This window comes from Lineus longissimus, chromosome 18, assembly GCF_910592395.1.
Source record: "Lineus longissimus chromosome 18, tnLinLong1.2, whole genome shotgun sequence".
Lineage (NCBI taxonomy): Eukaryota > Metazoa > Nemertea > Pilidiophora > Heteronemertea > Lineidae > Lineus > Lineus longissimus.
The window spans coordinates 5,665,149-5,693,091 of record NC_088325.1 but is presented as its reverse complement, the minus strand read 5'-3'; the positions used below and the strand labels follow the sequence as shown (position 1 = coordinate 5,693,091).

Genomic DNA, 27,943 nt, shown 5'->3' with positions numbered 1-27,943 from the left:
AGGAATTTCATGCATCTGTGACTTTCATCAGGTTAGGTATACATTTACCTTGTATTTGACCCAATTTTCTGAAAACTTTGTCAAAGAATCCATGGTCCATTAGTCACTAATTAAAGCAGGGAAAAATTACACTGGAAATGTGTTGTTCGCAAAATAAAGGTCATGTTCACAGGTGTCGATATTAGATGAAGTGGTACAACTAGCCATGGTACAATTAGAGCACCTTTCAGTATAGAAATTAGCTGACAGCATAAATAAATGCACACAAAGGCTATCATAATTGTACCAGGGTGATAATTGTACCACTTTATCTACCTCACCATAATGGCAAGTTTCCAAATTTTATGACTGGCTCTTCACTCCTTTACAAAGAATTAATGCAGCTGTCAAACTACGCCTTGACCCAACCCATCTCACATGTTCCTTTAAATTCACCTCGAGTCCACTTTAGAAGTGATTGGGTCAAGATTCACCAAGGATTCACAAACTATCAATAAAACTTTTCTGTAAACCAAGGCATACATAGGGCCTATTATTTTCACATTTTTTGTTTATATGAAATTCTGACTGAAATGACATGATAGAAAGATATTGGCAAAGATTTCATAAGGTGACTAGTATGGAGGTTCTGCATCCAACCTTGAGGAGAGGGGATTGAAGATTACGTTTGACCAGTGCATGAAGAGGAACATTTTGGTGCATGAACAGCAGAAAATTTTCACTTGAAAATTTACAGTCCAAATCACAATTGTCATCCCCAATGACGCGCTTCCCAGCGTGTAGGTCGCGCGTAATTTGTGCAAAACATAGAGAGATAAGCGGGTCACTGATGCGTCATTGACACGTAACTCGCGCGTATGATGCGCGTCACTGACGCAAAGCAGGGCAGAGGTCATTTGTGATTTGGACTGTAACATTCCACACATATCCCACAGTCAGAGAAAGCAGGGGGCGATGTAGGCAAATGACGCGAGCATTGGGGAAAAACGCTGAAACTGACCAGGAAATGCCTTAACTGAAATACATTTTGAAACCGAAAATGAATTGCCCTCGAAATGTGTTGTATCACAGGACATATGCTAGAAAACCATCCCCTCATGAAATACTGGCCACACCTCTGATGAACCAGGGAGTACCTTATTAATCTAACCCTGACACGGCAAAATACTGCAAATATTCTGAATATTGGCTCAAAGATATCTAGACGAAAATGCCATTAGCGGGTGGTCAAAGAAAATATTTGTTTTATCTTTGTCTGGTTGATTTTGTGATTTAGGAAATGGCCTCAACCATTGTCTGTTAGTCTGTTTGAATAAATCTAAGGCTGCAATTGTATATTTTTGATGTAAACCTCAGGCAGACAGGGTACAGAACATTTTGGTTTTAATTCTGTTCAAAAAATAGTCATTTACCCACAAATGAAAAGGCCAGAGGCCATTGTGCTCACCGTATATATATTTTGTGGTTAAGAATTAATTCATGACAGACGCCGGACACTGCAGTATTGAATAGACTCCCCTATACGGTGAGCCAACAAGGCATGCCAGAAAATGTCCTCAAGTATGTCATGGAGAAATTGTGAAGAGACTATAACCCGGCCGCTGGCTTGGAAGAATCTTCCAGAATCAAAACCTGCTTTAAAAAGTGCCTGGGCCGCTATTTATTTCTATATGTTTGTTCTTGTCCAGTTACAGTTACCTTGGTAAACTTTTATTCTGAAGTTGTTGGCCAGTTCACTCAACCTCTCTTTTTATACCTGCTATGGTGATGCCACCTGGCAGTTTTAATTTGGCCACCATGTTTGAAACACCACATTTTCCATCTTTTCATTCGTTTAAGTCCAACTAAACACTATAAATCACTAAAGGAAGTTCACAGTTAAGGGGAATACGAGAGGGTTCGGATGCATGACTAATGCATGGCCTATCCAATAAATGAGGGTATATCAAGAATTGGGTAAAGTAAGTCAGAACCATTCCCCTCTCTGGGCCTAGAATTGGACTTAGAAAAATTTAGAGGAAACTGTGAAATACTGTGTGTATACTGAAATGCACTACAGTGAGTCATTATTCAGCTTGCCAAAGGTAACTTTAGTTGGGTAACTTCCACAATAAAAATTAATTAATAATTAATAATTAAATGTTTTTGTAGTGCCAAAATCCACTTGAAGTGACCAATGACACTTTACAATAACTTACTTACTTTTTTGTACAATAAGTCTAATGCATGTAGCGATGAAAGAGGAATGTTTGAAAGTTGTTCTTGAAGACCGGGATGCTGCCACTTTCCCGTATAGAACGTGGCAGGCGATTCCAAAGTTTTGGAGCAGCGCAAGAAAAAGCCCGGTCTCAAAAATTAACCAACCTGCTCCTTGGTCGTGACAGCAGTAGGCCATTTGTAGAACGAAGCTGCCGCCTTGGCTGATGAATATCAATGAGGGAGCTAAGATAATCAGGGCCCGAGTTGTTGAGACACTTGAAAACAAGCAAAAGCACCTTAAACTCGATTCGTTCCTGGACTCTGAGCCACCTTTCTTTATATTCTGGATGTGCCGGTGCCGCACTGAAGTGTTTGACATTTTTCCAATTTTGTTTCAACTCTTTTAATTGAAGAACAACATTTTATTCCTTCTATTTTAGCACGTAAACAGATCTCAGAAAGGTGGGGATTTTACCCCAAAAGTGTAAACCGCCATTATTTGGCACCCAATGTGTTAAAAACCACTTCACGCACCACTTGAATTCCATTATTATGCACTTCCATATCCTCCTTGATACATGTAGGAACAGAAATCATTTTAAAGAAATGTGTCACCATCACAATCGTGATTCCGAAGCACCACTAAAACAGTTTGGGCCGAATTTACAAAGGGTGTTTAGCTTAAAACAGCGTTTAATGTCTGAATAGACAGAGTCAGGGCCTTGCAGGGTTTCTTCATGAAAACCGCATTAGGCCCTGAAACTGATTATGTAGAATTTACACGCGTCTAACTCTTAAACACCCTTCGTAAATTTAATTTAACAGGGTTATCAGGAAATGCTAAAGTCCTAAGAGCCTCATAGCCTAGTGGTTAACACTGCTGGCTACCATGTGTGACGATATTTGGAATTGGGTACCAAATCTAGTGTCATTAGTGTGTTTTTCTCTGGCTGTCAGTAAACTAAGACATCCAGATTCGTTAGCTGCTACGCGTTTCAACACCTTACTGTTTAATTGATCTCTTCCATTGTTTTACTATCTTTATCTGTTAAGATGTTTGATCCCTTTTTTTCATGTAAAACTATCCGAATTCCTCTTGGCGTGTCGCAGATTGTTTAATCTAGTTTAGCCCCTATATGTGATTCATTTACCTTGTGTCCACCCTTGACCGTGTACGTCAGCCATCATGTATAATTACTGTTAGGTTTTTCTTCTCTGTACTTTTTTTAAAAGTGGAGAATAAATTGAATTGAATTGAATTGTAAGCTGCTGATTAGTACCTGGTTACTAGGCCCCTGCCCTAGGCCCTGTCTGGTAATTTTATATTGATACAGCTGTGTGCTGATTGGTTGTCTTCTTAATTACTGAGTGTGAGTTGGTTGAGAGCCTGATATTTGGGCCGGGCTATTCACCCATTAGGGCTGAGGGTAATTAGGTATAAAGGTTGATGTTTGGATATTTTAGTCAGTTCCTGGTAGCCCCATAACTCACAAAATCCAGAACCCAACCATGACAAGTCTATTCTGTAGCTAATCAAGATACTATCTTGAAAAGCCCCAGAGCCTTTTTGCCTTGTAATGTTTCAGTGTTGTTTGTAGGTGAGAGGTTTGAGGGTGATATGAGTACTAAATGATGTAAATACATGTAGATATAATTAGTTGGCTAAGTCTTTGGGTTCGAGTTCAGAGTTGTAAAACGTTTACAGTGACAACCTTTATAAGCCCTTTACCGCTACACACGCAATAGGGCCCTGGGTTTGTAGTTCTGAATGAACCGGTGTGGCTTTCAAGTAACTAAAATTCCTGGCCCTTCACAGTCCTTCAACGAGGTTCCTTGTTTCTGGTGTCTATGCTAGGGCAGGTTTATAAAAAACCCACCAAGTGAGAAACATGAGTAGCTTGCGTGGACTCATCTGGCCGAAATCAGAGTGTGTCGGCCTGGCTGAAGTCGGAGTCAATAGGCCAATCAACCCAATTGGAACCTAACTGTAGTGACATGCTAAAATGCCTATCCCGCATTCGAGGTGGACAACTCCATGGGGTTTATTCACCTCCAAGTGCAGAGTGAATGCCGAAGAAGAAGAAGAATACTTTTAAATTCCAAGTCACAATTGACATCATTTCAGCATTGTGTATGCGTGCATATATACTGCATGTACTGCATACAGACTGCAAAAAAGCTTTTGGAGAGGTCATTTTTCTTTTATTTTTGTACCCCCATGAAAAACATGTTCGAGGTAACCCTGTGAACCACCAGTAATTATGAACGGCGTACGCATTTAATAGCTAAAAAAATATATGTCAATTGATATGCAGGAAGTGCTGTATGAAACCGCATGATTATTTCTTATCAGAACTAACATTAATAACATGCAGTTATTTGATTGGTGGCTGAAATGCATGGATAAGGATAGATAATGTTTCAATTTGAATCATTAAAAACATGTTAGTGTTTGGGTTTTTGTAATTGTTTGCGACTAGCACAAAGATTTTTTCATTGAAACCAACACAGAGGAGAGAAAATGGAAATCTTCTAAATGTCGGAACGTCTCATACCAATAGCTACAGTCTAAATCAAAATTGACATCTCCTCTGCAATGCGCAGTATATGGTGCATTGTGCTGCAGGCTAGTGATGTAAGTTACGCATTCCAAACACGAAATGGGTCAATCAAGATTATTTGACGTACCCTCAGGACCATTTTTTAAAGCTCAGGGAAAGCAATTACAGATGACACTTCTCTATTAAGGACAACATATTTAATAAGGACACTATTTTTGGTCCCAAATTGATTGTTTCCATTCAAATTTACCTTTCTAATCAAGACACCTCTCTAAAGGACAGCATTTGTCAGTCACGAGGGTGTCCTTAAAAGAAAGGTTCTACAGTAGTACATTTCAATCACATCGGTTAGGTTATTTGAACTCTGGTCTTCTTTAAAACCATCATTGATTTCAGGTAAAATATAAGCCTATATAGTATATAAGTATATCCATGCTTCCTGAAATTGGTGGCTTGCATTGGAACTAATTTTTTCCCCCCTTGTCCGTCATTAAAGGCATTCAAGTGTGTTGGTCAACCATGACTATCTCTTTTGTCCCTCCACCATAAGGCCTAGTTTCCCCTTATGACATCACTATTTCGGACACTCAGCGTCCCATTTCTGGAAAGGTGTATAGCGATTCGATCTCAAGATTGATTGAGAATACGCCAAATGAGTGAAAATTCACATGACGTTACATGACGTCACACGTGACGTTACATAGCTTCACATTACCCACAACTGACGGGATATCATTTGTGATTCGGACTGTACCATCAATAGAAAAGGAAAAAAGACCTCTTGACCCTCCACCCCAGTCCACAGAACAAGTTTGAGTTAGAAACAGTTTTATTCTTACCTGCTCTAATTAGTGCTTCAGCTAAAGCAGAATAGCAGGGCACCCCGTTGTCAATTTTTCAAGAAGAAAACGCCCTGCCTTTTTCAACAATGTGTTTTTTTTATTTAGCATATGCTTAATAGAATTGGTCTGACACCTAATAAAAGGTATGCCTCCCTTTTAAAACCCTGGCTGAAAATATTAATATCAAATGTCCAAATACATGAAATTTATGAAATACACGAAATGCAATTTCTATCATAATATTATTAGCCTTACAGTCCTCAGCAAGGCTTTACAATAATACTCTAGCTTCACCAATCTAAGACAAAATCATTTTTCGTACATTGATACAAAGACCATAACAGGACTTCAAGACCAGCAGACAACTTGGTGTTTACCAACCCATTGATATCCAAATTGAACACTTTGAGATGTATCGAATTTCCCTTTTTTATATTCAGAAACGGTCTTACATCACTGAAACTATAGTACAGTAGAACCTCTCTATTACGGACACCCTCGGGACTGACAAGTGCTGTCCTTGATAGAGAGGTGTCCTGATTAGAGAGGTCAAATTGAATGAAAACAGCCAATTTGGGACCAGAACTAGTGTCCTTAATAGAGAGGTGTCCGCTAAGGGAGGTTCCACTGTATATATTCTATTTCCCATCAGGCCCGAAATGAATAACTTTGGAAAGGCATAACCTCATCCAGAAGGGACGACGTTTCGACCCAGCAGGACATATCATATCGCATTCAACTACCTACCGAGAATGTCCGTAAATAAGTTATCCCCTGCGGCAACACGCAAAAAACACTATGGAAATTCAGCGAGTATTCTATTCATCTTGAATTTAGTACTGTGCTTAAAAACATGATTTTTAAGACACCACAATTTACAGTTCATACAATGATATGTCGCTTATTGTAGGCTTAGCCCGGGAGAAAATGGCCATTGGGTTACGCAGTAGGAAGCCACAAATATTGGTTCGGTCAGGCATGGCGGCACAATTTCATGAGATAAATAAGATAATATCATATTAGCATTTTGTGCCTTGCCTTGCTGAAATCTGTCCGCCGCCATACCAAGAAGAAAAATTGCACCATGTTTTACTAAGATCACATACACCATACATTGCCATAGGGGTGGATTCAGAGAAAGAAGGGACACAAACCCTCGGGTGGGGGGGGGGGGGGGGAGATACAGGGAGACTCAATCTGCATGCAAGATCATGTGAAGTTTGGATCTGCCTGAACTATGAAATGTCACTTTTTGTACATTATTCTACATTATTCCTAATTTGAAAAGTGGCCCAAATTTTGAGAAAATTGTGCCATTGGTACAAAATGCCTTTGATAAACTCCTCTGGCAGTTTAATGAAAATTGGATCAGCCAAATTGGTGAAATTCAGGACCTGAAGTTGCCGTTTTTAACTGGAATAACGTTAGAAAAATCGCCCTTACCACCCAGCAAACAGCACATGCTGAGACCGCCTAACGGCATTCTTAGACATGTTAGAGACGATCTATACACAAGTTTATTGATGAACAAATGCTTGTCTCCAGGTTGATGATAATACTATTCAATCTGAAGTATAGGGTCGACCCTTCCTCTCAAGGTCACCCTGGGGATTTACGAAATAGAGAAGTGTCCTGATTAGAGAGGTCAAATTGTTGGCTCGACTTTAAAGTGGGTCTTGGACACAGGCTGACCCTGTTGCTCATCCTGATTGAGACACTGTGAATGTCTTTTTGACAAATGTGCAATCAGGCTCTTGTTCTTGGGTGCTCCAGTGACAGCATTGTGTAGTGGATTATAAGGACTTGATTCAGGCCTAGAAATAAAACTCTCTGTTTCTGGCTGGGGAATTGTTTTTTGCTTGAAAATATCAGAAATATCTGCAGTCACGTCCATGGTACAAGTTGAATAATGAGGGATGGACAATGTCATCCCAGTGTTCCAATCCTACGATATCCTTCGATCCACTTGAAAGCAGCCAGCTATGCACAACATTGGGTATAGGGTCTTCACAACGCCTGTCCCATACAATCTGTCTTGGTTGTGCCATTGTCTACACCGGACAAAATGCCCTTCACTTTAACTACAAGGGACCATAGGGACAGGGCCAGGCTGCTTTGAACAGTCTGCCACAGACTTATATAGCCCCCCCCCCCCCCCCAAACGGAAAATGCCTACCTCATTTACCTGGGCCATTTTCACCACAACGTCAACCAGAAGACCACTTCAAGAATATGCTTTGAGAAGAGACGAATTGAAATTCTAATGATGTGCAGTACTGATCATTTGGTCTCAAAACGACTCAACTTGCATGGCTGATCAATGACGAACGAAATAGGTATTTCTATGACAAGATAACAAAAGTGAACAATGATGAATAGCTCCAAATAAAGGCATTAATGCCCACACACTGCCAACTGCTCACGACATACACAGTCGAGTATGAAGTACACATGCCAGATGTACCGGTATTGGCATTTATGCATTTAACACTCAAGAAATTGAAGTGGTTAAGTTGTCTTACCGGTTTTTAAACGATCTGTCGAAAAATCCTTGCAAAATTGTCCTCATAACGGATTAAAAACACCAAGAAGAATTCGGCACAGGTGAATAGAGAACTTGTTATTGTTTTGATAAAAAGATATTGCGAGTTCCTCAGCACCTTCGCATCGTCTTTACGATACGAGTGTCCACTTCTCAAATTTTGACCTAATTGGCATTGCAGCGCCAAACACTTGCAGTGGCTATTTGAGGAACTGAAAACCGCGTTTTTGAGATACAATTGAGTGGTAGGCTACTCAGTGTAACTCCACTGAACCTAACCATGCAGCTAACATTAATATTTATGTTAGCTTCATGACCTAACTAAATGAAATGAAAAATCCAATGGACACACTATTCAGACATGATTATGAAAGTTATTTAACCAAGACTTCTCTACTGCACATTATCTGAACTGAGAACGAGTCTCACTGCATTATCACTGCACCGCCCTCGACAAGATAATAATGTCCGTCTCTGTATTGTATTCTGAAAGTTTAAGGTAGAGCCTTCAATTAATTGTTGGAGACCATGACCGAAATTACCACTGATAATTATGGAGTGACCATAGGCACCACCATTTTAGATCCTAAAAGCAATTAGAACTTTTCAAAACGGGGTGGATGCCAATTTCAAGGGTGAGAGTCAGTTCGTTGCTTTCCAAGGAACAGGCTCCCACCCATGAAATAGACATTCGCATCTTTCTGATGGAGGTATTGCTTAAGGTGTTCAAGTTCTGGCCAAATTCAATTGTGGCGCATGTGCCAGTGACCACCCTTCAACGCGCATAATGGAATAGGTAGGTTACTTGGACAATTTCCTTAGGATAGGCGTTTCGAGGTGGCATTTTAAGGAATACGTCACAACAAAACAGTACGGAGGAATAAGAGGCCAACAATTTCCAACCTCTATTTCCAGGGCTCAATGCGCTCCCCACTTCCGGAGGTCCTCTTAATAACCCCTGGGCACATCCACAAATAAAAGCTCTGATTAGTTACTGACAATTAACATAAATATCGACGACGTCACTCGTTATCACATGTCATTTTCTCATCTGCATATGATAATGGCCACATCGAATTTTAAGTTTGTTTCTGGTGATCATATTAACAGCAATCAAAGCCTCATATGGGTTGAATTTTCGCTCTTGAACTTTGGTTATATTTACCCTATTAATTTCCCCAATGCGGCAAATAAAAAATAAATTGCACTAAAGATATCTTATACTACACTAACAAGAATATCAAAGACAAATATTTACCATTTGCTCCATGATTATTGTGAATTAACAGCAACAAAAACTTCTCATTAGGATTAAATGACAGCCACGTGGATTTGTTTCTATAACAGGTGGCAAAATATTATATAACAATCATCGACAAAGGATTTATTGGGAGCAGCTAGCCTTAAGCTTTTCGCTCCCTCTATAGTTGACGCATAGCCAAGCCGTTTCGTTTTGCACTTTTGTGGAGGAGGCCTACATGTCTAAACGAGCTAATGAATAATACACAGACTAGTCTGACATTGATTCTAAAATCTCACAATGCCTAATGTTGATGCCAATAACTCAGTTTGAGAGAGAATGAAGTATTTCTATAGGAAATCTTGGAGGCTCTTTGACATTTTCCTTGTTATTACAGTGTACATTGTGACCGTGTATGAGCCTTGGTAGTCTGCAGTTAAAACTAGAGCAGAAATCTAGAGCATGATTTTTTTCCGTCTAGTGATAAGTACTAACACGCCGTGCAGTGTATTGCTGGGGATTCCCCTTCCCCAGTTTGATGGTATTTTTGCCTTGGTGAGTTTTAGTCCGTATTTTACCCCTTTTACCTCTCCTCAGCCATCGTCCGCCTCACTAGCTGCGACTCTGGAACCCAATGGGCTTGTTTTCGTATGTTCGTGTCAGGTATCTTGATTTATGTCAACCATAAGACGAAGGACACTATCGGCAGCAGCTAGGCAGGCAAGATAAAGTTACAAAAAGCCGCCAATAGGGGTCTCTCTAATATCTCACAGTACGTCGAAATTATTCAAGTTTGTACGAGGAATATATTTAGTACTGAGCCTGACATGACCATTGGCCGGTTCTATGTATACTAGTCACTTGAAGTTGGCCAAATTAGCCCCTCTCCTCCTGCCTATAGTCCCCCTTTAAAACCTATTTGGTGGGCCACAAAAATGTTTTTGTCATGTAGAAACAGTTAGTAGTGACACGTAACGGCCAACTAGACGGGTCAGAGGTCAGACATGCTACGTCAACCCCGAGATTCTGGCGGTGATGCGGCATATGACGTAAAGCTGTTACCAGGGGTTACGGTGCAGCCATAACACCATCTGCTGGAAATGTTTGAAACTACATTTACTTATAATTTGATTTCTAAATTATTTTCAGCCTCTATGATGTCCAATTAGAAAAGTCATCATGTAAAAACAGTAGTTGACACGTTACGAAAAAAATAGAGGGGCCGCATATAGGCAAAAACAGAGCAAGCCTATCGGCGTCAGGTTTACAATGGGATTGGTTAGGCCTCAGGCCACTGAAACTTAGGTTGTATCGAGGACCAACAACTTCATTTCAACTAATTATTCTTCTGGACGCCATTTTAACGTGCCTTCAGAATTTTTACGAATACATTGATTTGGTGAAATAGCAAAAAACTTTCTACTGCGACCCGGTGTAACATCTGTGGTTGTTTCCCATGTGTCAGTGTTTCCAAACAATAGGCAGCTAGAGAGACCACGACTTTTCAATAGGGGGGATACACAGAAAAATTTGTCAATCTATTTTTGAGCGTTCCAAAACAATGAGGGGAAACACTCAAAAACAGAAACACTCAAAAACATTACACCGGCTTAAACTTGTGATGCAGACGAAAATCAACGGGAAAGCCCTCTCATAACAGGGGAGTGAACTAAAGTTCAGTGTTGAAATATTGGCGCCCTGCCGTGTAGTCGGAATATTATTATGACTACGGCGGTGAAAGGGCAACTCGGGTCTACCGTGTGATACGCAGAGAGTGTATCCACTAGGCAACCGAAACAGCTTCAAATGACAAAAATTGAGCTATTTAGCTTTCACCCCTTCGATTCAAATTTACTGCCTTGAAAAACTTAGAAGGCCGTCCGCACATACGAAAATCAATGAGATGCAATACTCCATAAGAACACGTCGAAATTATAAATTAAAATAAATTGAAATGAACATATAACACGTGCACACATGAATTTTTGCGAAAAACACCAGGTTTGTCGATCACGTTCTATTTTACAAGTCGACATTCTCAAAGGGAAAGGTATTCACGAAGTGAATATAATCTCAACAATATGGTCATATTTTCGTCATTCCCTCATAACAACTGTCCAACAGTCAACATCCAACGACAATCCCACTCGACTAATAGTAATATTAATTAATATCAAATACCTTAAAAACCTTTAATTTGATTTTAAAAGCGGTTATCGAGTAAACGGACATCACCCAAAATATCCATGAAATAAACGGACAAATGACCACGAAAAAACCTTTTCTAAAAAAAACAGCACTTTATACGAAATAAATATGATGAGAGACAAAATTGCATACAAATTCAGCTAGTCTATGAACAATAATAAGACCTGCTGTGATAGAATTCAAGGAGAAAAATCGACGGAAAAAACAAATTTAGTGACAGAAATAAGGATCACATTGTGAACCAAAAAGACACAGATTGACGCGGTGCCAGTGATTTTAACGGTCTACGATCCGGTCATTTAAATGGGAAATGGGTAGTCCCATGATTTCGAGTATTTGTATATGGCGCTAGTTGCAGCCTATTAGGGGTCAAACACTGTGTGCAGTAAATTGCAAGAAATAACTTGTCTGTCTCAAAACTGGGATGTCTTATTCTAGACAGGTGAATAGGTGATGATGAACGCTGCGCGGCGTAAATGTACCGACCCGCACAAATACAAGATGATCGCTGCACGCAGGTTCGAGTCGGGATTGAAATCGGGTGGCGTGATAATTCAGTCAGATTAAAATTTCAACACTTTTATGTGGAATTTGATGATGGGAAATACTACACTCGAGTGGAAGGAGGTAAATTGGTAGCCGACAGCTTTGAGACAATCTGAATAGGATGACGAAATAGACTGCCCCGGGAGTCTAACAGCTTTAGTGATAATGCCCTTGATAATGTCATTATATTGGCCCATACTCCGGCTCAGTGATAGAAGTTTGTTCAGGCGGTCATGCCTGAATATTATCATGTCTGCTATGGAGAATGGTATCTGTCATTTAAATTCAGAAACAATTTTTTTATTGAGATCAGCAGCTTGTTGAGGTATACATACATTGGATAGATATTCCCATTGATCCATTTAAGGTCATCTCGCGTGACACTCTCACCCATTATACATGTTATACCGTTATCAGAATTGGCAATTACGGACACTTGTGTCACATGATTGTAATTAGCTGTAGCAGGTCTTCCGCGTTGGCCTATGAATGCCACGAGTGGGATTCCCGTCACGAGTACGGAAGAAAGTGAGTAGTATTGTTTGGATTGGTTACTTTTCCCGCCGGTCACATGAGCCTTCGCTTTCCTGCCGAAAGGTACGTACATCAAAGCCTCTTCACGGTGTCGAAGCTCACTATCGCCATCTGCAGAGCTGTTTTGAAACCACATACTATTATTCTATGTTTGGAATACATTTTACAACATATACTGATTTTCAGCATATACGTTCATCCGGGACCTCATGTAGCCGGGGTTTATAAAACGTAGCCGGCGTATATAAAATCCTAAATGTTGCTAGGATGTAAAAACCTTGGTGGTCAAGATGCATAAGAATCAATAACAGGCATAAAAGGTTGGCGACTGATCGATTGCGAATTGATTGATTTAGTCTGGTGTCTTCACGCGCCTGTGACCACAGGCTGTAAAGGATGTATGTATCATAGTCATCATCATCATCATCATTGGCGCTGCAGGGGGAAGCAACAAGAAATTTGGGTGTCTGATGAAATATGGCGTAAAAGATGGTGCTCCCACGGTCGAGTGCAGGCCGCTAAGCATGCATACTGAACTTCCATCGGAATTGCCTCCGTAGCCTCGACGCACATTTTCTGTAAGCCGAGCAATGTCCAAGGAAATGTCAATACATTGAGGGTCAAGATGCTATGCATGTCCGTTACCATCTGTGGGCATACAAACGTCCTACGAGCTGCTATATTGATTATGATAATGGTGGATTGTTTATGTCGTGATATTGATTCTCAATGTCTTCTTAACTCGTATCTGCACAAAAACTCTCTTGAACTTTGACACATTTTCATAGCTCGTGATGATCATATTCGTATTGTTCTAATCACTTATCCAATTATAGAATTATGATACACTATCGCTCCAAAGTAAATATCATACCTCCTACTAGGCCTATGTTATTCAACAACTGACTATCAACTTGATAACGAAAAGGTAAGAAACGCGTCAGAACATGCAACCAAATGTCTTACCCTGACCTTTCCTATTCGCAGTGCAGATTTTGTTAGGCGGTCTTTGCCAACTTTCTCAACGTTTTTCTTGAGTGATGCATATTTTTTCCATTGTTATATATTGTAAATATTTATCAGTGTTATCAACCCTTTACACACCTTAACAAAAGATATAGAAATACATTTTCAAACATTTTGAAACAAAGGATTATATTATGCGCTTTAACCTCTGAGCAATTGACGATCATGGTCTCTATATAGAACCATATACCATCCGTAGGCCTGCATGGAATACAATAGGGCCGGATATCGACTTTTACATCGGGTTTTACACTGTGCACAAGTTTGTCAGAGCATGCTATACCAACAGGAAGAATGTGATCAATGGACTCTATTCCGGGAGATATAGCATGCTCGTTTATACACTGTGCGTACGTAAAAGTTTCGTAAGTGAAAAATACAGGGCAGACATCTCTAATTATTCTTTTCAGGCTAACTTCATGACGAAGCTATGAAGGAAGACAAGCATAAATTAGTAGAGTCCGGCTTGCCCACGCTCGTCTTTTATCCCGTCCGTAGCAAGAAGAATTCCCCAAAGGACCCCGAGAGAGCCCGGAGGAACTGTCTGGTCTTCGTGATGGTGGTATCTGGAGTTGCTTTCCTCGCGACTATTGGGATTACCGCATTATTTCTCTATGCTAGCGAAATATGTCTTAACGATTTAGAAAATAAGGATTTGGTATACGAAGGGAATGGGCCAGAATCTGACAGGACTCTACTGCCTGGGATGACTGGGAGTGCTGTCGGCCCGTCCTGTTCTGTTGCAACGCGGACAGATTGCTTTCCCGAGGGCGGAGCTTCTGAGGACAAATGCAAGGCAAAGGGATGTTGCTGGAAGCCAACAGAGCGCAGCAATCGAGTTGACAGCATGGTTCAGGATACGCCGTGGTGCTTCTACCCCTCATCGACTCCCCCGGATCCGAAGTGCAACGTCCCTGATCCGACTCGCTTGGACTGTTACCCCGAGAGCGGGGCGAGCCCTGATAAATGTAAGGCTAAAGGCTGTTGTTGGGTCCCGGCATCCAGTACAGCCAATTGCATTCCGTATTGCTTCTACCCAGCTGATAATTCTACAGGATACAACATGAGCCAACCACAGCCGACGTCCTTTGGTTACACTACCAAACTTACACGTAACAAACATTCCCATTGACCGGACGATGTGATGACGCTGCAGATGGACCTAATGATGGAGACCAAAACAAGAGCTCATTTTAAGGTAGATACTTGCCTTTTTTTATTTGCAATCACTCTTCCTATATCGCTATAAACTGCCGAGGTCGAGGTCATTAACTGCCAAGCTTAAACGTAACAAAAACTCCCATTGGTCGCACGATGTGATGACGCTGCAGACAGACCAAATGATGGAGACCAAAACAAGAACCCGTTTTACATTGTAAGGTTGATAGCCTTCTTATTTGTATTCACTCTATCTTTAGGGTTAGCGGTACAATAGATCATGCTGCTTAATTGGTCAAATACAATGCTACCGGACTATGACTCCAGGGGGACTATATCCGCTGTCACACCGGTTTTTGACTTCTTCCTCACGACGCCGGCGCCATCTTTTTGCATTTTAGGAAATATCACCTTAAAAAATAATTTACTGGAGTTATGCACAGAATTCCAATTATTTATTGTTGGCAAATGTCTGGCCTTTCCAGAAAAATATAACTCTACATGCAATGGCACCGTTTTTCTTAGCTCGTTAACATAAATGGCTCGGCACTCTTGTTGGTTTAATTTCTCGCCACCACTTCCGACTTCTACCCAGCTGACGTCAAATGCAACCTAACGGAATCGACCAGCATAGACTGTCATCCTGTAGTTTGCATCCTGATACATGCAGGGCGAGAAGTTGTTGTTGGGTTCCCGCCTAGCTACACTACCGTCAAGGGGAATTACATACTACTTCTACCCAGCTGACGTCAAGTGCAACGTATCGGAATCGACTCGCACAGACTGTCATCCTGATAGCGGGTCTAACCTGATACATGCAGGGCGAGAGATTGTTGTTGGGTCGGCCCGCCTCCACTACTGACAAGGGAATTCCGTATTGCTTCTAACCAGCTGACGTCAAGTGCAACGTATGGGAATCGACTCGCCAAGCCTGCCATCCTGAGAGCGGATCTAACCCTGGTACATGCAGGGCGAGAGATTGTTGTTGGGTTCCCGCCTAGCTCCACTACTCCATACTGCTTCTACCCAGCTGACGTCAAGTGCAACGTATCGGAATCGACTCGCCTTGGCTGTCATTCTGATATAGTGGGTCTAACCCTGCACATGCAGGGCAAGGGATTGTTGTTGGGTCCCCGCCTCCACTCCCGCCAAGGGAATTCCACACTACCGCGTGCCAGCTGTACTGCAACGAAGAATTGCTTTGCATTGAATTTAATTTAATTTGCAACATTTTTACAACGTGTTGTAAAAATATTGTTACACGCATTTTTCACTTTACACACTAGGCAAGATTTTGCCAACATTTGTTGCAACCCAAAAATGTTGCTAAAATGTTGTCAGTATGTTGTCAGTAAAAGTTTTGGAATTCTAAACCATCTTATTTCACGAAAACAATATTAAATAGTTGTGTGTTTTATGTACCAAAATGCGAGTGGAGTTTGGATGCATAATTGATCAGAGTTCAAAACGCAAAATTAGGAAGACGAATTCGAACATTCTACAAAACAAAACAGTTACTCGGAAAAATAGTCATAAAATGTGTTCCGACCCGTCCGCTAACTGTATATACTGTGAAATATTCATCCAAATAAAGCTACGGGTCTGGATGAACTCGATGGGCGGAGGCTATACTGAGCTTAAGCCCGTACGCTCACTGTCAGTAATGTATATTCATCCAAATAAATCTTAAAGTATAATTGTATTAGTCTGTGCTTACTTTGATGTATTCAAATACATATCTGAGTCCAGATGACCATATGCCTACTACTCTAAAATCAGCGTATTTACACCGTTTTCCCCAGATCTATGACCCGCAGAACAAGCGCTACGAAGTCCCAATCGACACCCCCAAGGTCACAAGCAAGGTCAGCAGTACAGACTACAAGGTCGACTTCCAGCAGGTTCCAGCTGGCTTGACCATCTCGAGGTCAAGCACGGGCTCGAAACTGTAAGTTAATGGGTCATCGGCAGCACCTATGTTTTTGTACAAATGTTGTTGAGTTATATGAGGAATATTAATAATTTATCTCTCACACATTATTTTGGAATGCCAATTGTTTAACGCAGTGAAAAGTAATGTGCAGAGAATGTAAAAAAACATATTTTGGGGCTAAATGTTGCTTTTTTTAGCATATTGCAACTCGCCAAGGCTCCAGCGACATGCAGCACCTTTGTCATTGACCCTTCTTTCGGCTTCAATTTTCAGTTTCGACACAACCAAATACCAGCTAACCTACGCCGACCAGTTCATCGAAATCTCCAGCAGTCTCCCAACAAAATATATCTACGGCCTCGGTGAACACCGGGGACAGCTTTGGCTGGATGGAACCAACACCAAGAAAGTGACCTTCTGGGCTAGGGACGTCCCACCCCAGGAAAATACCAACCTGTACGGGACACACCCCTTCTTCATCGGGATTGAAGAGGATGGCGATGCCTATGGCGTGTTTCTGCTTAACAGCAATGCAATGGGTGAGTGTTCTGTCATGAAAGCGACATCTACTTCAAATATCAGAAAAAAATGGTGTTGCCGTGTTGATCAGAATGAAGATTAATTGGAAGGAGGAAGATGACACCATTTTCTTTCGAGAAACTTTAAACGAGTCGATCGAGAGCTTGCGACACTACATCGTAGGTGTAGATGTCTCAAAACAGGCCTCCTTCATGGCGAGTGTACCTCTGGGTCTTGTGGTGTGCACTGCTAGCCTTTCAATAATGGCCTATCATAGAAGCACTTGTTTGGCTATAGTGCGATGACTGCAGGTTTTACAAATTCGTCCCTAAGAGAGGGACCAACGCCTGAAGGAATAAAACTAGGGAATATTACTAGTTAATCTGCACGGACTGGATGTTACCTGTCGCATGTTGATGAGGTTATATATATCTTCACTCACAGATATCATTATATACGGCTCAACTATCACCTACCGGACCATTGGAGGCATTCTGGACTTCTGGGTTTTCACTGGTCCAACTCCTGATGACGTCATCAGCCAGTACACCGCTGTGATTGGTCGGCCCATAATGCCGCCATACTGGGCGCTCGGGTTTCACTTGTGTCGGTGGGGTTATGGAGGAACAGATGGCATGATGCGTGTGGTAAACAGAATGAGAGCCGGAAATTTCCCTTACGTAAGTTTTTGTTTGTTTCAACGTCGGTAAGGTATGTATGGTGGTACTAAGTAACGACAAAAAATGCCTTGTAGCCCTGGAGGTGACGTACAAGTACGTTTTTCGGACTTGTGGCGAGGTTTCATATATTCTCCGTTTAGCTACAATGAGAGTGTCACTTTGATCTTATTTCCTTACCTGCAGGACACTCAATGGAACGACATTGACTACATGCATAACCACTACGACTGGACCTACGACACCGTCAACTATCCATACCTCGACAAAGTGGTCGAAGATCTCCACAACCACACCCAGCACTACATCATGATCGTGGACCCGGGAATCCCCAACATCAAGGGGTACAACCCTTACGATTCTGGTATAGCAAAGGGGATTTTCATCCAGGCGGCGGACGGCTCTGGTCCAATTATCGGTGTGGTAGGTCAAATAACCCTCCAAATGCCCTGGTGTTGGACCTTATTCACAAAGATTTTAGCTACGATCGTGGGACTGGTTATCTCGAACATCAAGGGATACAGCCCGTATGCATTTAGTATTAATAATGAAAATAAGCGTTGGCGTGGCATGTCATCCATTCCTCCTAAACACACTGGTAAGCATTACACCATGATATTTTGCCGTGGCATCCCCAACACCTTGCTCAGGGAAACAGAAGGGTGTATCTTCATCCAACACCTACGGCTATGGAATGACGGGTTCATGATCTAATCAACGGTAAGGTATGTGACGCAACCCCCTTAAATACCCTGGATTTGGCCATCATAATTTCATGCAAATCCTCTGACACCATGTAGGAAACTATTTTTGTGCCTGATATACAAGGTCAATGATCGCTTCGACCTGCGGTTAACGTCAAACCCAGATACAGGTTTTATCCGCAGACGAGCGATCTTTCTGTCGCACGATTGCAGCAACAAAAAATGCTTGTTTGCCGGGTGCTAAAGGCACGAATCTGAGATCGAAACCAGAAAAAAATTATTTGTGGCTCGGAGTCACGTTTATTATAGAAGATGTTCTCCAATCGTGATTATCCTCCTTTCACTTTACTTTCAGGTATGGCCTGGTACCACAGCCTACCCAGACTTCAGCAACCCAGCTTCCTACGGCTACTGGTTGGACTTGGCAAGTGGCTATCGAAAGCAGATCCCATTTGATGGAATTTGGATTGTAAGTTAAAATCATAAGGAGGTTTTCTACTTCGCCAGCCTCGCCCACAGGCTGGTCTGGTGCAAATAATGCTTGTTGAGATTGATGAGAAGTTCATTGGAATGATACTCCGAATAACCTTTAGGGTTTTTCAGCCTACATAAAGGAACGCAACCTCTAGAAGCACCTTCTTGAAGGAAAAGCCCAAAATATCCAATCTGACTGTGAATATTTTGTCGGGATGGCATCATTTGAACACTGTATTAACATGCAAAACATTTAATACATTATTGTGATGTTTTTTGCAGGACATGAACGAACCATCAAACTTTGTTGTTGGCTCAACCAAGGGGTGCCCTGCCAACAACAAATATGACTACCCACCATTCGTCCCCGGGGTCCTTGGCGGCAACCTCCGAGACAAGACTATCTGTCCGTCTTCCCCGCAGAACCTCTCCATTCATTACAATCTTCACAGTCTGTATGGACACTTTGAGATTGTACAGACAAACAAGTGAGATTTTAGCATCTTATCAGACGCCAATTTCCTAACGAAATCTTAAATTGTCCAATTTCCTAACAAGCTGTTATCGTACAACGACCTCTTTTCAAAAAATTTCGCTTGAATTTGATTAGCCAGGCTATAACACATACATTTTAAATTTGAAACCCAATTGCAGAGCTAACTATTCTTAACAAAATGTCGGCTGGTCTATAAATCATCCCTCTTATTCTTTTTTTTGTGATGCGGGAAATGAACGAAAAGGTTGAAATTGCCCACAATCACAATGATAATCGTCATCTTCGTTATGATACCGACCAAATCAATCAGAATTGGCGATGAAACGACTACAGTTTCATAATGTTACGCCCTGTAATCAACATCATTAATTTCAAGAAAACGTGAATATTTTCATGAAGTGTCAATATTAATGTTATTCCTTAGGGTTCTCACCAACCTGACGAAGAAGCGACCATTCACCGTGAGCCGTTCTACATTCGCTGGCTCAGGGAAATACGGATTCCACTGGCTCGGTGACAACAATGCCGATTGGAATAATATATATTATTCGATTCCCGGTAAGATTGTTTCTTGTGTAAAAAAGTCCTTGCAAATGCAACCCTTGTGTCAGAGCAGGCTGAAAATATCCCCCACCCCGTCTGCCAGCGCCATCATCACCAGCTGTGGTGCCAGAATCTGCCCCTGTCGGCCGTAAATACATGATTATGCAAACTATATTGATGGTGCAATTGGACCCTCATACAAACATATACCAGGTTAGATGTTGGTACCATCAGTTGCTTTTTGCCAAACAATCCCGAACCGCCAATGGATGAAATGCGGATCCCTCTAAGTTTTGCGATAGTGGGTTCAATTTTTAGTCGAGTTGGACCGTTTCCTCGTTTGATTTATAGGGTGGCTTCCACTAACGTGGGATATTTCCCAACAAACCATCAACATTGCAGTTATTTTTCTATTTGTCAGCTACCTCCTTCAATGACACAGCTGAGCGCCAGGCCCGTTGACCTCTTCTTACCGTCCATTCCGGAAAACCCCAGTGAGTGGAGAGTCGTCGCTTTCTGTCACGTACCTTTTCAGGCAATTGTGATAGTAAAATATTTGCAATGGTTGCATGAAGTATTATTTTGTTGTATTCCACACCAGGTATCCTGAACTTCAACATGTTTGGTATTCCAATGGTTGGCGCTGACATCTGTGGTTTCATGGGCTCAACCACCGCTGAGCTGTGCGCGCGATGGATGCAACTTGGAGCATTTTACCCTTTCATGAGGAACCATAATATGAAAGGTGCACCCGTGAGTAAATTATGTTACGTTTTGTGTTCCGTTATCCGATCTCTCTTGCACCAAAGGGTTCAACAGAAACATAATCAAATGCCTTCGGATGAGGGTCAACACGTCCATGTTCTTGACTGTGTTCCACTCGATCCAGTTTGCCGATACCATAAAAAGTATTTTTGCCATCATGTAGCTAGGCTTATACAATTCGGTTTTCGCATTTCTTAAATGCGTTTTAGAACTAATGGTTTCTTAGATACATTTCATCGAGGCAAGTTAAGGCTTGGCCAGAAGATCAGCCAGATTTATTCACATTAATTCATTCACATTAAACATTATGTTTTCTAATTTTCCCACCAGGACCAGGACCCTGCCAACCCAAGTTTCCCAAAATCGGCCCAGGACGCCATGAGAGACGCCATCACCCTTAGATACACATTACTGCCAACGTTATACTCCCTGCTCTACAAAAGTCATATCAATGGTACAGGAGTAGCTAGGCCATTGTTTTTCCAGTAAGTGTCACATTCCAATGAGTGGTCAGTGTCTTTCTTGACTCTCAGTAAACAACATATTTGAGAAATATGAAGCATGAAGTCTGGTGGGATTGCAGTGGAGGTTGACATGGGTGAAAAGCAATGCGAACATTATTAAACTTGGCTGTCGTAATGCATTTTCCATAAGCTCAAAGTTAGTATTGAGCAGCCAAAGCAAAAGGTTGCCCGGAAAGTACTCGCACATTTATTGGCTTTCAATTCACTGCATCACAGTTAAAGTCAAACCCACAAAATCGTATTAAATCAGCTCCATTTAGTGAAAGACCAGCTTAGGCCCACGATTTTGATACACCATTTCCAAAACAAAATATGTTGCCCATAGGTCGTGTTGGCTCTTACCAAACTATCTTTAGTAAGTTTTGGCTGTCTTAATCCCAAATGGCTACATGAGTTGAGGCAATTAAACCCTGTACTCTGTCCTCACTATGCCTCTGTCGCCGGAAGTAGTAAACTTCTTGAAATTAAAAAACGTTTCAAATTTTACCTTTGGCCAGGTACCCCAAAGATTCCAAGACGTATACCATCGATAAGCAGTTCCTGTGGGGAGACTCGTTGATGATTTCACCAGTTTTAACTCAGGTAGATAGCAAATAGCTCCAGTACACTCGTCGATGTCGATGGAATTGTGTCCTTTGGTTGTTCGCGAAAATGGATCGATGAAATTAAACCACATTTTACTAATACTTCGGGATCGAGCAGATATCGAACATTGCTCGAGAAAGTTCCGGCCTATTATTTATTACATGTATTAAGAATAAGAAAATGCAGATGGAATCGCATTGGTAATGTACTTATGCTGTATCTGTATCGCCTGTTCCTTAATACATTCTTGTGCTATCGAACTGATACGTTATTCGATGAGTGTCAACTAAATATCTGAAGAAAACCACAGCAAATAAGACGTGCTCTTTCTTGCCTAGGGTGCCGCCACCGTTGATGCTTACTTCCCTAAAGATGTCTGGTTCGACGACGCGACGGGCAATAAGATGGCGCTCCCCTGGATAAGATCAACGTGCATATGAGAGGAGGTAGCATAGTAGTTACACAGGGGGCAAATGTTACAACTACACTCAGGTACATCTTAACAACCAAGGTTTTTCCATCATATCATGATTCAAATTATTGGCATAAAGGGCTCCTTTGACCTGTTATCTGCTCCCGAAAAATGCACGCGTTATACACTACATGTAGTTACAATAGACTGCTAGATAATTATGATACATAGCCTTACATGCATCTCCCGAGAGAGGAGGCAGCCGCATAGTCGTAACACGGGGCAAATGTTAAACCACACTCAGTTAATTATATCGGCTAATAAGCCTCTCGAACAAATTATATTTAATATATTGTTACAAAGTTTTAGGCGGAATCGGAAAATTGATAAAACGTCGATAATATGCATTTACCCACTGCTACTTTTTCGTTCGTTGCGCTTCGTAAGGCTTGCGAAATCTTCTTATTTGCTACCTCTGCGTTAAGGGCTTGATTATTTTCGAAGCATCGAATATATCAACGGGCCTGGCTACGGGGCGAGGCACGGCATCATGACGTCAGTGAGTTGTTCTCGATTCCCCCGAGACAATGATGACACTACTGTCAATGACGTGTACAGCGCTGTGTTATTGCGGTGACCAAGATAAATATAACGAGTAGCCTATAAATGTCACATTCTCGTGGTCTGATGAGGTGACGTTTATGAAGTCGAACATTCGGGTGCACTCGATCAAGGAGGCGTGAAGTTTCCTGCACCTGGATTTGTGCGGCCCGTGCCAAAAATAGAGTTGAAACAAAAGAAGAAAATCATCAAACATGTACAGAAACAAATTGTTTACTATTGAAAAAAGAGAAGAACATGCATTGAAGGAAAATCTGCCTCATCCTTTCAAATAGAGTTATTCTTTTCCTCCAGCCGGAAGAACCCGTTTGAATTGGTCGCTGCCCTGCCTAATACGACTAATCCGTTCAACTTTCAATGGTACTGGGATGACGGTGACTCGCTAAGTAAGTACGATCACGTTTATTTGCCCGGGCCGGTTTATGCCTATTGACTCCCATGAAACTGTTCGGTGGGGGTCGATGTCAACAAGAGTTGTCCTGATAACCCTGATAAAACAATAAAACAATGGGAATTTAGCGAGTGCAAGTGGGCTTTAGTTGAAGACAATAAATTGTGTGATGCGGTAGTAGGCCTGAATTCTTTTAACTACAGGATGAGGGGCAAAACAACGTAATGACCGAAAAAGGGTTTCTATTTTCATTAACGCCAAACGAGCTATGCGAGAAAGTGCTTTATCAGCATTTATAAAAAGTCTTGATTTTATTCATAGTGGCGATGGTATTCTCAGAAAGTAGCTTGTGTACATTTATCAATGCATCACATTAGGGGATATGTAACTTTGTCTACAAAAGGCCAATTTGATACAAATAAGAATTAATAACACAAATAATAATATTGAGTTCTTATATAGCGCTTTTCCATGTTTGCCTGATCAAAGCGCTTTTGGGATATCATATCATTACCCACATATTATTATAATCTATTTCCGTGCAACACATCAATTCTAATTATAATGATGCGCAAGCGTTGTTATGTCCTTCCATAGCAGCAATTGTCACGTCGCCGTGTTCAGCTAGGACGGAGGGGGGGGGGGGGGGCTTAAATACTTAAATACATGTACTTGAATATTGAATTACTTATCTGCTGATAAGAGATTTTTGTTTCCATTTCTTTTAGTGCAAAATGGACAGTACATGGGCAACCTGATCTCACTCACAGCAGCGAAAGTATGTACATGTATTACGATCATGTATGAAGCAAGCATACTGCATTAAAGTTGTCAAATCGTTGTCATTGTCGGTAGGAATGACTCCAACTGGGCCGGAAGGCCAATGAATAGCATTGGAGTCCAACACTCCCTGTACCTACATTGAACTTTATCAGGAAGTTATATGAACATTAATTTCAGGACACAAAGTATTCATTTTAGGATGAGAATGCAAAAAATACTTTGTACCCGATTCTGTTCCTCACTGTACGGACTTTATCATCGTTTTTTTGCATAATTTGTACAGTAGTAATAGCATTTTATACCAAAAAATGTGGGCGCAAAATTCAGTAAAAATGGAGTCTTTACAGTCGCTTTCTCTTTTTCAGACGAACCAAGGAGGTTATATCAACGGCGTAGTAGTCCAGAGCCACTTCGAGACCTCAATGACGCTGGGCACCGTAAGGGTTTTAGGAGTTGACACGAAGCCAAACAGCTTGACAATCAATGGCAAACCGTTTACGCAATTCAGCTTCGATGCTCAGAGTCATGTGTTGATGGTTAACTCGATCAAAATAGAGATATCGAATCAGAACTTTAGCATTATATGGGCATAAATAATTATACAGGACAAGTCAATATAAAAGATGACCTTTTTTGACTCATCCTGTATAGAAGGACACACTTTGAAACATGCCAAGTGGGTGTTAATTGGAAAGTGCTGTACATACATCCGTGGTGTAAATTAACTTGATCTATTCTGGCCCATCTGAATATAAATAAGTTTGCATCAGATCTGGGTGGGGCGGGGGCTCAAGCACCACACAATGTGATCGGAGTGATTTGTAAACAGCTTTTAGGATTATTAAGCATAAGGGCATTCTTCCACTACAGTGGAAAGACGTCACAGTTTGCCGTTGCGGCGAAATTTCAAATGCAAAATCAACGAACTCGTTTTTTATACAACCGCTCTCGTGGAACCAGTATTTAATTACTCAAGCTAGGCTAGACTCGGCAGCTATAATTATGAGGTGAAGAAGAATGACGCCGTGAGATAATTTTACATTAAGTGATGCATGCGAGACAGGAAAGAGATTACACCTAATTTGCAGTTAATGAAATAATACAGAGTGGCTCAATAAAAATGATACACTTACAAAATGGTATTTTATTATTTTGGCATTTACCCTCACACGTACATATATTTATGTACTTGAAGAGCAAGCTCTCTCAATTAATTTGACACCAGCAGACTCATAATCCTTCCATGGTTGACTGCACAGGAATATTTTATTGACTCATGTGAAATCTCACATGCGTACACTTCCCAGTGGTCTAACAGGACAAAGAGGAAGCATTCCCAACATTTAATTTTATTCACATTTGAACACAAATACGAAAATTATAAAATGAATCTGTTAAATGTCAATCTCCAACTGTGAATAAAATTTAAAATGTTAAAGATTGCTTCTTCTTTGTCCTTTGCCCTGTTCAACCACTGAAAGGTTGGCGCAAGTCAGTTTTCACATTAGTCAACTAAATCTGTCCTGCGCAGTCAACCATGGAAGGATTTTGAATTTGCTGGTGTCAAATTATTTGAGAGAGCTTGCTCTTCAAGTACATATAGTTTGAGGTATATGCCAAAATTATAAGTGATATTAACCATTTTGTAAGTGTAAAATTTTTATTGAGCCATTCTGGGCAGAGACATGTATTCACCCACAGGCGGAAGTGTGGCACTGACACATAGTCCGTACTGAACTGTGAAGCTGTGGTAAATACATGACTGTGATGGGTGAATGTGGATTTATTCTTCAATCTTTGGTGGATTCTTAATCTACAGAGCCAGGCCATAACAGGGATATACTTTTTGATAATTAATTTAAGGAAATATTGTCTCACTGGCCAGTTTAGAACTTGTATTCTAATAGGCCCATATCAGTCCGCGAGTGACGATTTGATGGCAATGTTGTACACAAATAAATTTTTCTCAGGCAATCGGTATTGGAATGTTTTGAATTTTTACTATTATTTCGATAAAAGCCTCTTCATAACACATATAAAATTTGGTGGGAATTAAAGCACCCTTGGTGTACTTTTTTTCACCAACCTATATTCATTGAAATGTACACAGAATGTACACGCTGGCTAACAGAGGTCTTTGGCCTTCTGTAGAGTTTTTTTACATATTGTCACACCGCCGATGCTTATACACGCTGGCCACACCGTCCAGAGACCCAACCACCCTCTTGATTACATTACAGAGATTTGCCCGGAACTGGCCAATAGCGGTTACGTTACACGCTGGCCACCTTGCGGGAGCGTAGGGAAAACGTATATTACAGAAGTTGGTCGTCGATTTTCAAACATGGAATATTTCATTGAATTAAATCTGCTTGTCCATACTATCAATCAAATTTGTGTAATTTATGACTGAAACAGACAACTCTCATATGAACAACTAACTGTCAGAATTGTTTTTGCGTCGTTAAAACACTAAAACTTATTCCTAGCCGAAGATCCGGATTTTCCAAAGGGACAATGGATATTACAGCGTTTGGCAGTCGATTTTCTTACATGAAATTACATGTCGCATTATACCTGCATCTATACTACTCAATCTATAGACTTCCAAGGAAATCACAACAATTGTGGAAGCTGTCACTATGAAACCTTTTGCCGGGAAAGTGAACTTTGAAGCGATTTTAGTCAGGAATTTTGTCGATGTAAAACTCACGAAAATTGCCGAATATTGCCGAAGTTACTGTTCGATGGCTGACGTTATTTATAGCGCACAATGAGTGCGCAGGCGCATATAACGTGACAGCTCATCTGTCAAGATCAGACAATTCGCCAGAAGGCCATGTGAGTAGTGAATGCCGGCTTCGAGATTTCCACCTGTTATTTGGCAAGTAGCCGTCTTTTTTGTTACAAAATGTTAAGATACTATACATACTGTAATTGGCTCGAAATGTACATAGTTTATATTTAGCTTTCCGGGTGTTAATAGGGCCTACTAAAGGGTTCGCCCTCTTTTAGTGCACTCTCATTATTATATAATATGTTAGTATATTATGAGGCGGTGACTGTTTGTAGAGAGTGCCATGCTGACCGGTCTGAGGAACGGATATATATAAGATGTCGATCGGAATAAAATGTATATACCATATGCTGTAGTGTACGTCCCGTGAATTTGAAAACTCGCACCAGGAACTCGGAGTGGCCATCGGTGAAAAGGGGCTACATCTTTTGGGGGCTCAGCCGTTTGTGAGAACTATTTTGTGATATTGTTGATTCGGGACAGGGCAATGCGTTTGTTGATCGTGCAAGTGATTTGCGAGTCGGACTGATTCGTGTTTATATATATCTTTCAAAGTCGTGGTAATGGATCCTGTGTGCAGTATACGTGTGTCGCTGAAGTTGTGGTGTTGGTAATCTTCTGTTCGTTGTCCGAACGTTGTTTGGTTCATGGATATGGCAAGCCGCCATATTTAGTTTGGAGGATTCGCCGTCATTGCTGTTTTCTTGACGAGTAGTTTTGCCGGTATGTGCTCGTGGGCCCACATTACTGTGTATTGATTTAACGCGCGCCTCGCGAACTTTGGGCGGTGAATGTGATGTTGTTTACGCGACGTGATATATAATTGACGCTTGACGATTGACGGCGCAGTGGACGTTGGACGT

At 41.2% G+C, this 27,943-nt stretch overlaps 3 protein-coding genes across 4 annotated transcripts in view; 2 read left to right on the top strand and 1 right to left on the bottom strand.

The window, feature by feature from the left end:
• LOC135502513 (hemicentin-1-like) overlaps window positions 1-8,286 on the bottom strand; it is a 35,393-nt gene extending 27,107 nt beyond the window's left edge. For both annotated transcript variants that reach the window (XM_064795426.1, XM_064795427.1), the window contains exon 1: window positions 8,125-8,286. The gene's annotated coding sequence lies outside the window, so the exon portion shown is untranslated. The remainder of the gene's footprint in view (window positions 1-8,124) is intronic.
• Window positions 8,287-16,613: 8,327 nt separating this feature from the next.
• Window positions 16,614-22,486, top strand: LOC135502631 (lysosomal alpha-glucosidase-like; the record flags this gene model as incomplete). The annotated part of the gene is made up of 11 exons (XM_064795581.1): window positions 16,614-16,804; window positions 17,063-17,328; window positions 17,753-17,988; window positions 18,172-18,408; window positions 19,045-19,158; window positions 19,446-19,651; window positions 20,084-20,217; window positions 20,804-20,955; window positions 21,298-21,452; window positions 21,989-22,073; window positions 22,415-22,486. Coding segments are annotated over exons 1-11 (1,848 nt in total), but the record flags the coding sequence as incomplete, so codon positions are not given.
• Window positions 22,487-22,490: 4 nt separating this feature from the next.
• Window positions 22,491-26,676, top strand: LOC135502479 (uncharacterized). Its single transcript, XM_064795333.1, has 4 exons — window positions 22,491-22,568; window positions 23,404-23,495; window positions 24,229-24,278; window positions 24,649-26,676. The coding sequence occupies exons 1-4, from the start codon at window positions 22,513-22,515 to the stop codon at window positions 24,874-24,876; spliced, it is 426 nt and encodes a 141-aa protein (XP_064651403.1). The 5' UTR covers window positions 22,491-22,512; the 3' UTR covers window positions 24,877-26,676.
• Window positions 26,677-27,943: the final 1,267 nt, after the last annotated feature.

Bases quoted from the DNA above. Each gene is read 5' to 3' on its own strand.
- LOC135502479 (XM_064795333.1), top strand. From the start codon at position 22,513: ATGAGAGGAGGTAGCATAGTAGTTACACAGGGGGCAAATGTTACAACT. The intron at 22,569-23,403 runs GTACATCTTAAC...CTTTTCCTCCAG, and splicing joins AATGTTACAACTACACTCAG to CCGGAAGAACCCGTTTGAAT. The intron at 24,279-24,648 runs GTATGTACATGT...TCTCTTTTTCAG, and splicing joins TCTCACTCACAGCAGCGAAA to ACGAACCAAGGAGGTTATAT.